Source organism: Peromyscus eremicus, chromosome 2, assembly GCF_949786415.1.
Source record: "Peromyscus eremicus chromosome 2, PerEre_H2_v1, whole genome shotgun sequence".
Lineage (NCBI taxonomy): Eukaryota > Metazoa > Chordata > Mammalia > Rodentia > Cricetidae > Peromyscus > Peromyscus eremicus.
The window spans coordinates 78,909,792-78,923,645 of NC_081417.1; the positions used below are offsets into that span (position 1 = coordinate 78,909,792).

At 42.1% G+C, this 13,854-nt stretch overlaps 1 protein-coding gene across 1 annotated transcript in view; it reads left to right on the plus strand.

The window, feature by feature from the left end:
• Positions 1-13,854, plus strand: part of Hsdl2 (hydroxysteroid dehydrogenase like 2) — a 44,126-nt gene that overhangs the window by 12,741 nt on the left and 17,531 nt on the right. The window contains exons 4-7 of the mRNA XM_059254409.1: positions 611-725; positions 3,578-3,681; positions 5,535-5,633; positions 10,275-10,469. Coding sequence (XP_059110392.1) covers positions 611-725; positions 3,578-3,681; positions 5,535-5,633; positions 10,275-10,469 — 513 coding nt within the window. The remainder of the gene's footprint in view (positions 1-610; positions 726-3,577; positions 3,682-5,534; positions 5,634-10,274; positions 10,470-13,854) is intronic.

Sequence of the window (13,854 nt, forward strand, 5' to 3'; positions counted from 1 at the left end):
GTGTGTACTTCTGTGTATGAGTCACTAAAAAAGTCTTGTTTGGGATTTGAAACTCAACATCCTTCTTTTTCCCCAGTTTCCAATACCAAAAAGAAGCCCTTCCCTTAAGAAAGGAGCTATGGCTGGGCAATGGTGGCGCGCACCTTTGATCCCAGCACTCGGGAGGCAGAGGCAGAGGCAGGCAGATCTCTGAGTCCAAGGCCAGCCTGGTCTACAGAGTGAGTTCCAGGACAGTCAGGGCTACACAGAGAAATCCTGTCTTGAAAAACCAAAAAAGAAAAAGAAAAAGGAAAGTAAGAAAGGAGCTGTGTGGAAAGAGAGACTAGTATTCTTGGAAAGGTCATAGGTCAGAGAGTACTAAAGAGGATTTGACCCAAGGTTCCTGGAGCCAGTGAGAGAAGACCAATACTTAAGGATTGTAGGTAGCTACAGCTTGTAAGGACTAAGCTTTCTTATGGTTCTCCATAGAGCTCTGGTAATTGGCTGTATCTCCACTGTGCCTATTTGTGAATCAGCTGAGGGATCAACCATGGACGAAATGTTTTGTGTATATGGGGGGCGGGGACGACTCTGGCTTGCATTAAAATGGAACTGATTTCTTTGGAAACAGGAATTGATATTTTGGTGAACAATGCGAGTGCTATTAGCTTGACCAACACATTGGATACTCCTACAAAGAGAGTGGACTTGATGATGAGTGTGAACACCAGGGGCACCTACCTTACGTGAGTCACAAACAAGAATGTGGGGAAGGATGTCCTATTGTGTTCTCAGAGAACTTACCTACATATGAACAGATGAGACCAAACAGCAGTACAATTTAAAATCTACTTGGTATCTAATTAAGCTAATGATATTAGTATCTGTCCTAGTTAGGGTTACTATTACTGCGATGAAACACCATGACCAAAACCAAGTTGGAGACAAAGAGTTGAATTGGTTTACACTTCCACATCGTAGTCCATCACTGAAGGAAGTCAGTCCAGGAACTCAGACAGGGCAGGAACATGGAGGCAGGAGTGATGCAGAGGCCATGGAGGGATGCTGATTACTGGCTTGCTCAGCCTGCTTTCTTTTTTAGCTGAGGAACGAACCAGGGCCTTGCGCTTGCTAGGCAAGCGCTCTAACACTGAGCTAAATCCCCAACCTCAGCCTGTTTTCTTATAGAACCAAGACCACTATCCCAGGGGGACACCACCCACAATGGGCTAGGCCCGCCCATATCGATCACTAATTAAGAAAATGCCCTACATGCTTCCTTCAGCCCTATCTTATGGAGGCATTTTCTTAATTCAGGTGCCCTCCCCTCAGATGACTTTAGCTTGTGTTAAGTTGGCTTTAAACTAGCCAGCACAGCATCTAAGTGTGGTGCTGAGAGTTTTCAATATGATGTATAAGACAGAGTTTGTTGTTATGAAAAGTGTGATGTGGATTTATAATGTTATTGGCCTTGCTGGCTAGCAAATTGCAGATATCAAGGTTTTATCTAATAGATTACAGGAGAGCTGATGTTTTTGATGTAAATGAAATGAACTCCTTCCTCTGATTGCAAAGTATGGTCGTATTGCTAGAATGGACTCAGTTTTTTCCTATTGATTGGTTGAGTGCAATTTTAGTTTTAATGAAAACCAGTTATAATATTGTTTGCCTGTCCTCATTTCACTTTTATAAAAGTGAAACACTGGGCTAAAGAGATGGCTCAGAGGTTAAGAGCACTGACTGCTCTTCCAGAGTTCCTGAGTTCAATTCCCCATAACCACATGGTTGGTCACAACCATCTGTAACGAGTTCTGGTGCCCTTTTCGGGCATGCAGACATGCATGCAGGCCGAACACTGTATACATAATACTAAATAAATAAATCTTTTTTAAAAAGTGAAACACCTTTAGGAATGAAAAATAGTTTGCACAAAATCTCTGTAGTGGTATTGATTGTATTTGGTGTGTAAACTGGAGTGGCTGAGCAGTGGTGGTGCACACCTTTAATCCCAGCATTTGGGAGGCAGAGACAGTTGAATTTCTTTAGTTCAGAGCAGCCTGTTCAACAGAATGAATTTCAAAACAGCCAGGGCTACACAGAGAAACCCTGTCTTAAAAAAACAAAAAGAAAAAAATGTTGGAACTGGTAACAATTTTGTATTTGGAAATCATAATGATTAAAAAAACAAAAAAACAAACAAACAAACAAAAAAACAACTGACCAGCCAGGCAGTGGCAGTACTTTAATCCCAGCACTTGGGAGGCAGAGGCAGACGGATCTCTGTGAGAAGAATGGTTTAGGTCACAACCCCCCTTTTTTTTATTTCTGTGCTGGAGCTTGAACCTTATTCCTTATGCATCATAGACAGATGCTCTACAACTGAACTACAGCCCCAACCTCAAGAATTTCTCTTGTACTTTTCAGACAGGGTCTCCTATGCAGCTCAGGTTGACCTGGAACTTGCAATCCTCCTGCCTCAGCTTCTTGAATGCTGGGATTATAATCATGCACTGCCATGCTTGATGCCCTTAGATGTTCTTGAATATGAATTAAAGCTATAATTGAGCTACAATATGTTGTTTAGCTATACGATTTATGACTTTAATACTTAAAATTTTAAAAAATATTGGTTATAAATCTTTTATAAAATAAACAATGTATTTTAATAAGCAGTTAAAAATAAAATTAGCCCTTAAAGGAGCACATACCTATAATCTCAACACCCAGGAGGCAGATGCAGTGGAATTGCTCCATGTTCAAGGCTAGTCTGGACTACATAATGAATTCTAGGCCAGCTTAACCTATGTAGTGAGACTTTGTCTCAAAAAGCAAAAAGAAAAAAGCAGTAATCAAAACAAAGCTCTAAATTACATATTGCTGTTAAAGGGACATTGCATTTTGTATCGGTAAAATAAACTAGCGTATGTGATGCTACTCATAACAACTTTTTATTTCATGTCGAATGTATGCATATCTGAAGTATCGAATCCTTGGATCAGTCCTAGATAGTAGGGGGTATTACCCATTTTATTGTAACATTCTGAGAACTAGAATGCTGATTTACCCAGTGGTATACAAAGGGGAAGAAGCAGGATTTGAACCTATGACTGTCTGACAGGTATATTAACTGCTTCTGGAAATTGTGAATGTGTGTTTGGATGGGAGAATTTGGGACAGTTGTGGTTAAAGATATGCTCAGTTGAGCATAAAGCTAATAGAGACGGATTTGATTTTTTTTTTTTTTTTTTTTTTTTTTTTTTTGGTTTTTCGAGACAGGGTTTCTCTGTGTAGCTTTGCGCCTTTCCTGGGACTCACTTGATAGTCCAGGCTGGCCTCGAACTCACAGAGATCCGCCTGGCTCTGCCTCCCGAGTGCTGGGATTAAGATGGATTTGATTTTTATCCATCAAGCAGGTCATGTGGTCAGGACATGAAGCATGGTTTCAAGCATAAAAACCAGTTCCTTTTATTATTTTCAGTCTAGAAAACAAAAGTACTCTGCAAACAAGATGTACCAGATAGATGACTGAGCAGTTTCAGTTGCTCTGTAGAAGTATTTAAAAATGTAAGCTATTGACTTGTGTTTCTTTCTTTTTCAGATCCAAAGCATGTATTCCTTTTTTAAGAAAGAGCAAAGTAGCTCATATTCTCAATCTCAGCCCACCCTTGAACCTAAATCCTCTGTGGTTCAAACAGCACTGTGGTAAGTGTTAGCTGGGGGTATAGTTTGTTTGGCTAATTTGTTTTGAATTAATCAGTGTATTTATTCTGTAATCACAATCTGGATGTAATACTTAATATTGAATTTTCTGCTACATCAGTGATCAAGATAGTAGATTCTTTTGGTTTGTTTGTTTGTTTGTTTGTTTGTTTGTTTTTTGAGACAGGGTTTCTCTGTGTAGTTTTGGTACCTGTGGATCTTGCTCTGTAGACCAGGCTGGCCTCGAACTCAGAGATCTGCCTGGTTCTGCCTCCCGAGTGCTGGGATTAAAGGCATGTGCCACCACCGCCTGGCTCAAGATAGTAAATTCTTTTTTTTTTTTTTGGTTTTTTCGAGACAGGGTTTGCGCCTTTCCTGGAGCTCACTCTGTAGACCAGGCTGGCCTCGAACTCACAGAGATCCTCCTGGCTCTGCCTCCCGAGTGCTGGGATCAAAGGCGTGCGCCACCACCGCCCGGCAAGATAGTAAATTCTTAATCATTTATCTGTAATTCAAAAGTTTGAAGTATAATTTTCACTTGATATAATTCACAGGTCTTAATGGTTTGATTTAATGAATTTTGGCAAATATGCATACTGTGTAACTACTCAAGTTATACAGATTTCCACCACTTTTTGTGTCTCAGTAGGCGTGTTGTTTACATGTAATTTGTTAAAGTTGAAAATATGAAATACTTTACTTTTCATAACAAAGGAATGACGTAAGGTGAATGTGGTGATTTACAAGAACTGTGCATCGCACCTCACTTAAAGCAGTATCAAATATTTAGTTCTTATCACTTGCATTTAGGAAGGCACTGGGGTAGGAACCCACAGAGCAAGACTAAAGTTGTTCTCTAGTTGATGAAGTTAAGTCAATTGGAAGCCTTTATTTTTATTTATTTATTTATTATGTATACAGTATTCTGCCTGCATGTGTCCCTGCAGGCCAGAAGAGGCACCAGATCTCATTACAAGTGGTTGTGAGCCACCATGTGGTTGCTGGGAATTGAACTCAGGACCTCTGGAAGAGCAGTCGGTGCTCTTAACCACTGAGCCACCTCTCCAGCCCCGAAGCCTTTATTTTTTAAATTGTGTGTGTGTGTGTGTGTGTGTGTGTGTCTATGTGCATGTGAGTGCAGGTGCCATTAATGGCCAGAAAAGCATCAGATTCCCTGAAGCTGGAGTTATAGGCAGTTGGGAGCTTCCTGACATGGGTGCTGGAAACTGAACTCAGGTCCTCAGCAAGAACAGTGTGCACTTAACTGCTGGACCATCTCTGCAGCCCCTGATTACCTTTTATTTTGTGGTGTTGGAGAACCTATTCTACCACTAAGTTACACCATACCTGTGTTGTTGAGTTGTGAGTGTAACTCTCTCTGTAAATAATCACCTTCAGTCTTCATTTGTTTGCTTGCTTTGTTTTTGAGATAGGGTCTCACCATGGAGCTCTGGCTGTCCTGGAACTTGCTACGTAGATCTGGCACTCACATCAGGCAGCCTACAGCTGCCTGTAACACCAGCCCAGGGGCATCTGACAACTTTGGTCTCCTCCAGTATTCAATGGCACACACAGATGTATGCATAATTAACAAAAATATAGTCTTTAAAAACAAACAAACAACACCAGCATATTTGGTCAGATGTGAACCATACTCCCAATACTTGGGAGGCTGAGGCAGGAGAATCAGGAGTTCAGAGTCATTCTTGTCTACATAAAGAATTATCTTATGTATTTTGTATTTTGAAAAGAATTGTCAAAAATTTACCAGGGAGAAAATATTAACAGAAAGTTGGTTGTTTCTACTCAAAGACTTGTTTCTCAATTATATTATTATTCTTTGTGGTTTCTTTCAGCTTATACCATTGCCAAATATGGCATGTCTATGTGTGTGCTTGGAATGGCAGAAGAATTTAGAGGTGAAATTGCAGTCAATGCCTTATGGCCTAAAACAGGTTTGTACTTAAATCACTTAATTTGATTTGTAACTCTCCTCCACACCAGGCTCAAACCCAGTGTCTCACTCTAGGTGAGCGTTCTGCCAGTGAGCTAGTTCTCCAGCCCTGTCCTGGACAACTTGTGACGCATCTCAGGTCACCTGACTTTATGGTTTTTTTTATATAACCTTTTTATATTTTATTTTATTTTTATGTGCTTTTGTGTTCTTGCCATGGGTGTCGGGGTCCCCTGGAACTGGAGTTAGCACTGGGGAGCCACCATGTGGTTGCTGGGAATTGAACTCGGGTCCTCTGGAAGAGCAGCCAGTGCTCTTAACCCCTGAGCCATCTCTCCATCCCCCTGACTTTATGTTTGCTGTGCATCATAACAGTCTGTCGTCATCCAGTTCCCAGCTTTAACTAAGTGGCTGACTCTCTCTTTAGCCAGCAGCTATGATGGGAGCATAATGCTAGAACATATGGAGAGTCTCAGGAAAGCCAACAGTAATGGTTTCAGCAAATTCTCTTAGATTTCTCAGCTTGAAAGGCTACTTAAAGAAGTGGTAGTTGCGTTAGGCTTACACACATGACTATAGTCCCAGATACCCTGGAGGCTGTGCCAGAAGAACCACTTGAGCATGGGAGTTCATAGCTAGTATGCCAGAAGGTAGTAATGTGTGTAAAAAGTCTCTGGCATTGAAGAGAGAAGCTTTTAACTTGTATTTATTCATTTATTTTACTTTTTTGAGGCAGAGTCTCTCTATTACATAGCTCTGGCTTTCCTAGAATTCACTATATAGACCAGGCTGGCCTTCAAATCACAGAGATCCACCTGTCTGTGCCTCTGAGTGCAGGGAGGCACCCAGCCGGTTTTACCTTCTAGTAGGGTAGAATGGTTTCACCTTTTTGAGAATGTGGGTTTTGAGCAAAGATTTGGAAGTGATTGAAGTTAGCCTTGTGGCTGAGAGAAAAGTGTTCAAGGATACAGCCCATACAAAGATCCTGTGGATGGAAATGCCTGGTCTCAGGATCCAAGAGCAGGGAGAAGAGCAGTGGAGCTGAAGTGAGGCAAAGTGGTAGGAAATGATAGTCTGATATTGATGAGGAAATGGAGGCCAAACAGGATTTTACTGAGTAAAATGAGTGTTGAGGCTGGATGCTGAGGAAGCGAAAGGAAAAGCCATTTGGAGGTTACTGAAATAACATAACGTAGTCACTGATGCAATGACCAGTGACCATGACCGGGTGGTGGCAGTAAAGGAGGGAGAGGTCCGGTGCTGAGGTAGTCTGAAGGTGGTGCCAGCAGGATCTACTGGTGGGCTGGATGTGGTATGAGAGAGATAAGGAAGAATCATGGATGACTACAAGACTTCTGAGGGAAAGTAACCAGAACAGTGGGCTGCGTGATGAGATGGAGGAAGGTATAGATGGAGAAGGGTAGGGAGCAAGATTAGGACTTGACTGGGGACATTGTGTTGGAGCATCCAGATGGAGATTAATGGTAGGCAACTGAGCTGACGAGTCTGAGGGTTAGCTGTAAGCATTTACGGATTATCAGCAATGAATGGTAATATAAAGTCTCAAGATTATGTGACATCTGAGAAGCAGAGAAAGGACTATGTCACTGTAACATGAATGGGTTGTAAAGAAGGACTCCACAGGTAAGGTAGGAAGAAACTCATGGTATGAAGTCTTGAAGGCAGACCACTTACAGGAAGTGTCACAAGAGGAAATGATCAGTTGTATTAATGTTGCTAATAGGTCTTACAAGATTAGGATTCACTATTAGTTTTGATAATCTGTAAATCTCCTTTATATCACTTACAACATTTATAACTTATTGATTACTTTGTAAGTATTGTTGTCTAGTGCCTTCCTTAGTTGAATGGAAGCTTCTTGAAGATGAAGACCGTGTCTTCTGAGTCTGTTGTATAGTAGTAGTTTCTGGTCGGGACCACCAGCCCACAAATAATGACACAAAGACTTATTATTAATTATGGAGCTCGGCCTTAGCTTATGCTTGTACCTAACCAGTTTTTATAACTTAAATTAACCCATATTTTTTCATCTACATTCTGTTGCATGGCTTGTTACCTTATCTCTCTGTACTGCCCATTCTCCTTCCTCTGTGTCTGGCAGGTGACTCTGCCTTCTTCCCAGAGTTCTCTCTCTGCATGTAAGTCCTGCCTATACCACCTGCCTCGCTATTAGTCATTCAGCTTTTCATTACACCAGTCACAGCAATATATGCTCAAACAGTGTACAGCTATCCCACAACCGTCCATCTTATTGTAGTCATTGTAGATGTCAGTGAAATTTTTTGAAGATTTATTTAAGTATGTTATATATATGGATGTTTTATCTGCATGTACATCTGTACACCAGAATAGTGCATTGGATCCTAGGAGACTACAGTTAGAAATGTTTGTCTGCTGCCATGTGGGTGCTGGGAATTGAACTCAGGACCCTGGGAAGAGCAGTCAGTGCTCTTAACTGCTGAGCCATCTCTCTAGTTCTAGATTTCAGTGACTACTGATAAATAGTCAGTGGATGAAAGAATATGCAGTATGCCTGCCTTCTGCTTGCTCTAAAGTAGACATTCTGTACACAGCTTGTATCACAGGTAGACATTGTGCAATAGGAAGGATGGAGGGTATTATCAGGATTGAAAGGATTTGCTGAGGTCTTTGCTTTAGCTCTGAGGTATTTGTTGTAGGTGGTTTACTAGACACTTCGGAGCCAGTGTTATCATTAGGCCTCGTCATGATAACATTATTGAATTTACAGTTGTGTTCCTTGTGATGCATGATATGAGAAGTTACATCTAGAGTGCTTTGGAAACACAGAAGGAGGGCCACGTCACCCTTGTTAAAGAGTTAGAGTTTCAAGTGGAGGTATGAATGGAAATATGACCTCCAGAGGATGTTGGGGTTAGCAGGAAGGAAACTAGACAAGATATTCATGGACAGCAGGAACAACAGGCACAACGGCAGGATCACATGCAGCACAGCAAACCTGTGTGTATAGTGGACTGCCTGGAGATTGAGGAGGTGCGTGGATAATGCGTTGTGGGCTGCCATTTCCCACGGCATTTGAGCCTCTGCAGTACTTCAGGCTGCTGGGCGGAGGGGGTGGGGATGCGTGACCTGGACTGCGGTCTCGTATGCCAACTTAAGCAACCGGATCTTTTTTCTCACTTGGCACAGAGGATTAAACACGGGCCTCACCTGTGGTAGACAAGTACTCTATTAAGAGTTCCTTCCCTAGCCTGGCAGCTTGAAGTTCAAGCTAGTCAGTAGAGGGCTATTGGAAAGAGTTTTAAAGGGGGAGTGATAATAAGCAGAGGGGGAATAGGAGCAGTAAAGCTGTACAGTGTTCATGGAGGACATTTGGTCCGACATGAGCGAGTTATAGAGAGGAGGCCGGACAGTTAACCAGACTACTGCATTATTCACGAGTGAGGAGAAATGGAGGTAGACTCAAGAGGGTAGCTATGCTCCAGGCTGGGGTGAGGTGTCTGTTTCTAAAAACACATTCCCTGTGTGTAAAGACTGTGTAACTGGAACCAGGTGTTTCCCCTGACTGCCTTTCAAGGACATGGGGATTCATCCTACTTAGTGCATGGACACCAGGTAACATATTATTCTAACAGAGCCGTGTCCCAGCTGCCTGCCGACCTTGGCAGGCACACCATTGCGTCTCTACACTGGCAGCCGTGCCCTCCTGGCTGTGGTACTTGGCCTCTGATGAATTTAGCATGTACAGAGAAGGGATTGGGGGCAGGGAGTTCTAGTGCTTCCTTGAAGGAGGATCTCAGGCTCTTAGCTAAGTTGTTTCCAGGACTGTGATTTTTTTTTTCTTCTTACAAGATCTTTTCATAGTTTCTGCTAAGTAGAGGGAGTGGCTGGACCAGAGTGGTGGGAACAGGAAAGTCCACTTTGGAGCAGATTTTTACGCAGGTGTGTGTGTAGGGAGGGGGTGGCCATGTAGTTACTGCTTTGGTAATGGCAGCAGAGAGGAGGGTCACCTCCAGCCTTGTCATTGTTTAGACATTGGCGGTACGGTGACAAATTAGAAGCAGAGTCCACGTTTTCTAATGCAGAGGGCAGAGATGGAAACGGAGGAAGGGAGCTTCGTATTTTAGAGAGGAAGCTGAGGTCCAAAGGGTCGAAGTGGCTTGCTGGAAATCATGGGCCAGTCGGCGTAGAAATCCTCTTCGCCTGTCGTTCAGCTCAGTGCCTTTTGGTTAGCCCTTACTGGCTTCTTAAACTCTCAAGACTGCTGTACAAATTCTTGAACATTCTAAATGAGAACTCTAAGGAGGTTTGCTGTGCTTCTCATGAAGGATTTCTGCATGTGCAGTCTGTGTTGAGGAACAGATGTCTTTGCTTGCTTGTCTCCTTGATTTTGTGTTGAGTAAGGGACATGTTTGTTTTGTTGTCTCCCTAGTTCTGTCTATAGAACATTTAGTGAATTCCTTAACTTGGCCTTATTTTTCATCATCTGAGAAAGATATTTGCCTTGGCAATTTTGAATAGTGGTACCAGCTTGTTATTTCCAGAGTCGTCTTTGATGTGGAGTCATGTGTGTATTCATGTTTTCTCTACAGCTATACATACTGCTGCTATGGATATGTGTGTATTCATGTTTTCTCTACAGCTATACATACTGCTGCTATGGATATGCTTGGAGGATCTGGCATTGAAAGCCAGTGTAGAAAAGCGGACATCATTGCGGATGCTGCATATTCCATTTTCAAAAGGCCAAAAAGTTTTACTGGAAACTTCATTCTTGATGAAAATATCTTAAAAGAAGAAGGAATAAGCAATTTTGATGTCTATGCGATTGTACCAGGTAATGCTTATAGTTATTTAAAGTAATGTTTTCCCACATTTTGTACAATGGACAGACGTGTTTTATGTGTGTTTGTGTGGTTATAAAATGAGTATATTATTTTACAAGCTATATCTCATTGAAGGGAAAACCCCACACCACCTCTACCTTAAAAGGTGATAATCAAATAGAAGTGAGATTAGGGCTTTTGAAATTACATGGTGATGTAGAAGGTTCTTTCAGTTACCCACTTCCAAATTAGGAAACTGAACATTTTGAAGTTAGTCTTAGAAATCAGAGTGAAGATTCAGACATGTGTGACAGATGATACAGGAGTAGAGTTCTTTATTGTCCTTTTCCTCAAAAAACAAGCAAACAAAAATAAAACCCACACCCTTTTAAAATGTTTTTTTTTTAAGCAAAATCTCTTAGACTATGAAGATGCATGAGCAAGTCTGTCTTACAAATAGTTGTCTAATTTGAGGATTTCCAGAACTTTCCACTGTTTAAAAATTTCTTCCTTTGAAATTACAGATAAGTATGATAATGAATTTTTACTTTATATGAACTATATTTATACTAAGCAGGGTGCAGAGATCTCCACTGTACTCCCAGCTACTCAGGAGGCTGAGGTAGGAAGGTGGCGTGAGCCCAAGAGTAAGAAACCAACCTGGGCAACATAGTCCTTTCTCTGAAAAAAATAAACAAAAGATATGTCCTAAACAATAGAGATTGTAGCCCCAAACTGGGAATTCTGTTTGTACATAAGCATATTTTAAGTGTTATACATGAACCTGGCTTGTAGATGGCTGAATTACATGTTTATATTTTTTCATCCCTCAGTTCCAGTTGAATTAAACAGTGGGTTACCATTTTACAGAGCGTGTTCTCCTGAGTTCTCTGTGTAACCTTCCTAGCAGTCCCCGAGGGAAGTGCTGGTAACTGATGAAAAGCCTGGAGGGGGGGGGGGGGGCGGGGGCATGGCTCAGCCACGAAGAATGCCTGCTGCCAGAGGACTGAAGTCTCTCTCCCAGCCGATAACTTCCTGTAACTCCAGCTCCAGGGGATCCTGTATCCTCTTCTGGACTCTGGGCACTCACATGCATGTGTGCACACCACACACACACACACACACACACACACACACACACACTCACTCACTCACTCCCATGCACACAAATAATAAAAATGAATCTATCAGGGTATGGTAGCACCTGCCTTTAATCCTAGTACTCAGGAGACAGAGTCAGGCAGATCTCTATGAATTTAAAGCCAGCCTTGCCTACAAAACAAGTTCTAGGCTAGCTGAGCTACACATTAAGACCCTGTATGAAAAAAACAAAAATTTAAATAAATAAATCTGAAAAGTATTTGGCAGAAGTCAGCCCAGATTGAGGGTTCAACTCTGCTTCTCAGCCACTTAGCAGTGTCACCCATTTCTCTGAGCCTCCATTTCCTTATTAATAAAGTTGAAGAAAATAACTTTTTCTATGCAAGATTTCAGAACTACATGCAAAAGTGTGTATAATGTGTACCTGGCACAAACAGTGTTCAGTAGTTAATATTTACAAGTAGTAGAATGGGTTCAAAGGTCTTCTAGCACTTTGCCTGTGGGTAGATGGGGGAACCTGAATGAGACACACTTAGGTCCTCTGGATTTGGAGCACTGTAATGATTCCTTTAGGGCGTTTGTGTCAGTGGGCATTGTTCTGGGGATCCAGCTGTAGACCTACACACACTGTCAAGCACACACACTTACCCTTGAGCTGTATTCCCAGCTCTTGGCTTTCTGAGTAAGGGTCTCACTATGTTGTTCAGGTTGGTGAACTCATGATCCTCTTGCCTCTGCTGAGGATTGCAGGTGTGTACCACCACACCTGGCTCATTTTCGGTTTTAAGATATGCCACTGTATAGATTTTTAAATCTGTGGCCTGCAATCTTAGCACTTGGAAGTGGAAGAGGGAAGAACATAAGTTTGAGACCAGCTTCAGCTGTACAGCAAGATCCTGTCTCCTCTCCCCCAAATCCTGCCAAGTGTCAAGAAATATGATGAGGTACTGTGATTTTAGCATATAACGGAAATGACGTTACTTGCCCTACGTGTGTGTGGGCTACAATTCTGAAGGCTCTGTGACCCTCAGTTCTCCTCATGTCCAGGTACTGTAGGTGTCACTTTATATTAAGATAATATTAAGACAGTTAACCTCCTAACCACAACTGTTAGTTGGAAAAAGGCCGAGTGAGAGAGAATAGCCTAGCTTTGCCTGGTTTTCATGGTGGTAGAAAGAAAAACGAAGAGACAAGAGATCTAAATACATGGATGCTAAGAAACAAGACCTTAATTAAGGCCCCCTGCTCTCATGGTCGAGTAAGAAGTTGATCTTGAGCACACTGAAGGGATGTAGGATGAGAGGCTATAAGGACAATAAGGATGCAGGCTTCTGGGATTACAGGAAAGCAACAGCTTTGCATAAGAGGTTTTATTTGTTTTGTTTTATGGCTAATCTTAGCCAGAAGGCCAATGAGCAATATGACATACAGCCAGGCATGGTGGCACATATCTTTAATTCTAGCACTCCAGAGGCAGAGGCATGCGGGTCTCTGAGTTCGGAGGCTAGCCTGGTCTGCATAGTGAATTCCAGGACAGCCAGGTCTATGTAGAAAGACCCTATCTCAAAAAATCAAAACAACAATAACAACAACATACAAAGTAATGAATTAAATATGATGTTTTCATACATAGTTTGTTGTTATTGATTGCCGTCTTTTTTTTTTTTTTTTTTTTTTTTTTTTTTTTTTTTTTTGGTTTTTTGAGACAGGGTTTCTCTGTGTAGCTTTGCGCCTTTCCTGGAACTCACTCTGTAGCTCAGGCTGGCCTTGAACTCACAAGAGATCCACCTGGCTCTGCCTACGGAGTGCTGGGATTAAAGGCATACGCCACCACCGCCCGGCCTTATTGATCTTCTTACCCCATTCCTTTCCCCATCCCTCTGTACAGTACTAAAATTCATAGGGAAGTACAAAAGACCCCAATAACCAAATCAGCCCTAGCAGAACAATGCTGGAGGTGTCATAGCACTTGACCTCAGACTGTACTACAGAACAGTAATGACAAAGACAACATGGTTCTGGTACCAAAGCTGACATGGAGGCCAGCAGAACAGAACTGAGGATCCAGAGAGAAACCCACAGAGCTGCAGTCACCTAACTTTTGACAAAGGTTTTAAAAATTGGGCGTGGGGAAAGGCAGCTTCTTCAACAGATGGTGCTGGGAAAATATAAAGAACTGAAAACTCAACCATGCCCTCAAATCTTCCAGTCAGTAAATGGGCTGAGAATTGATGGACAGCTCAATAGAGGGGACAGGTTCGTTTGTGTCAATCAGATCTCCAGCCAGGTGTGGTG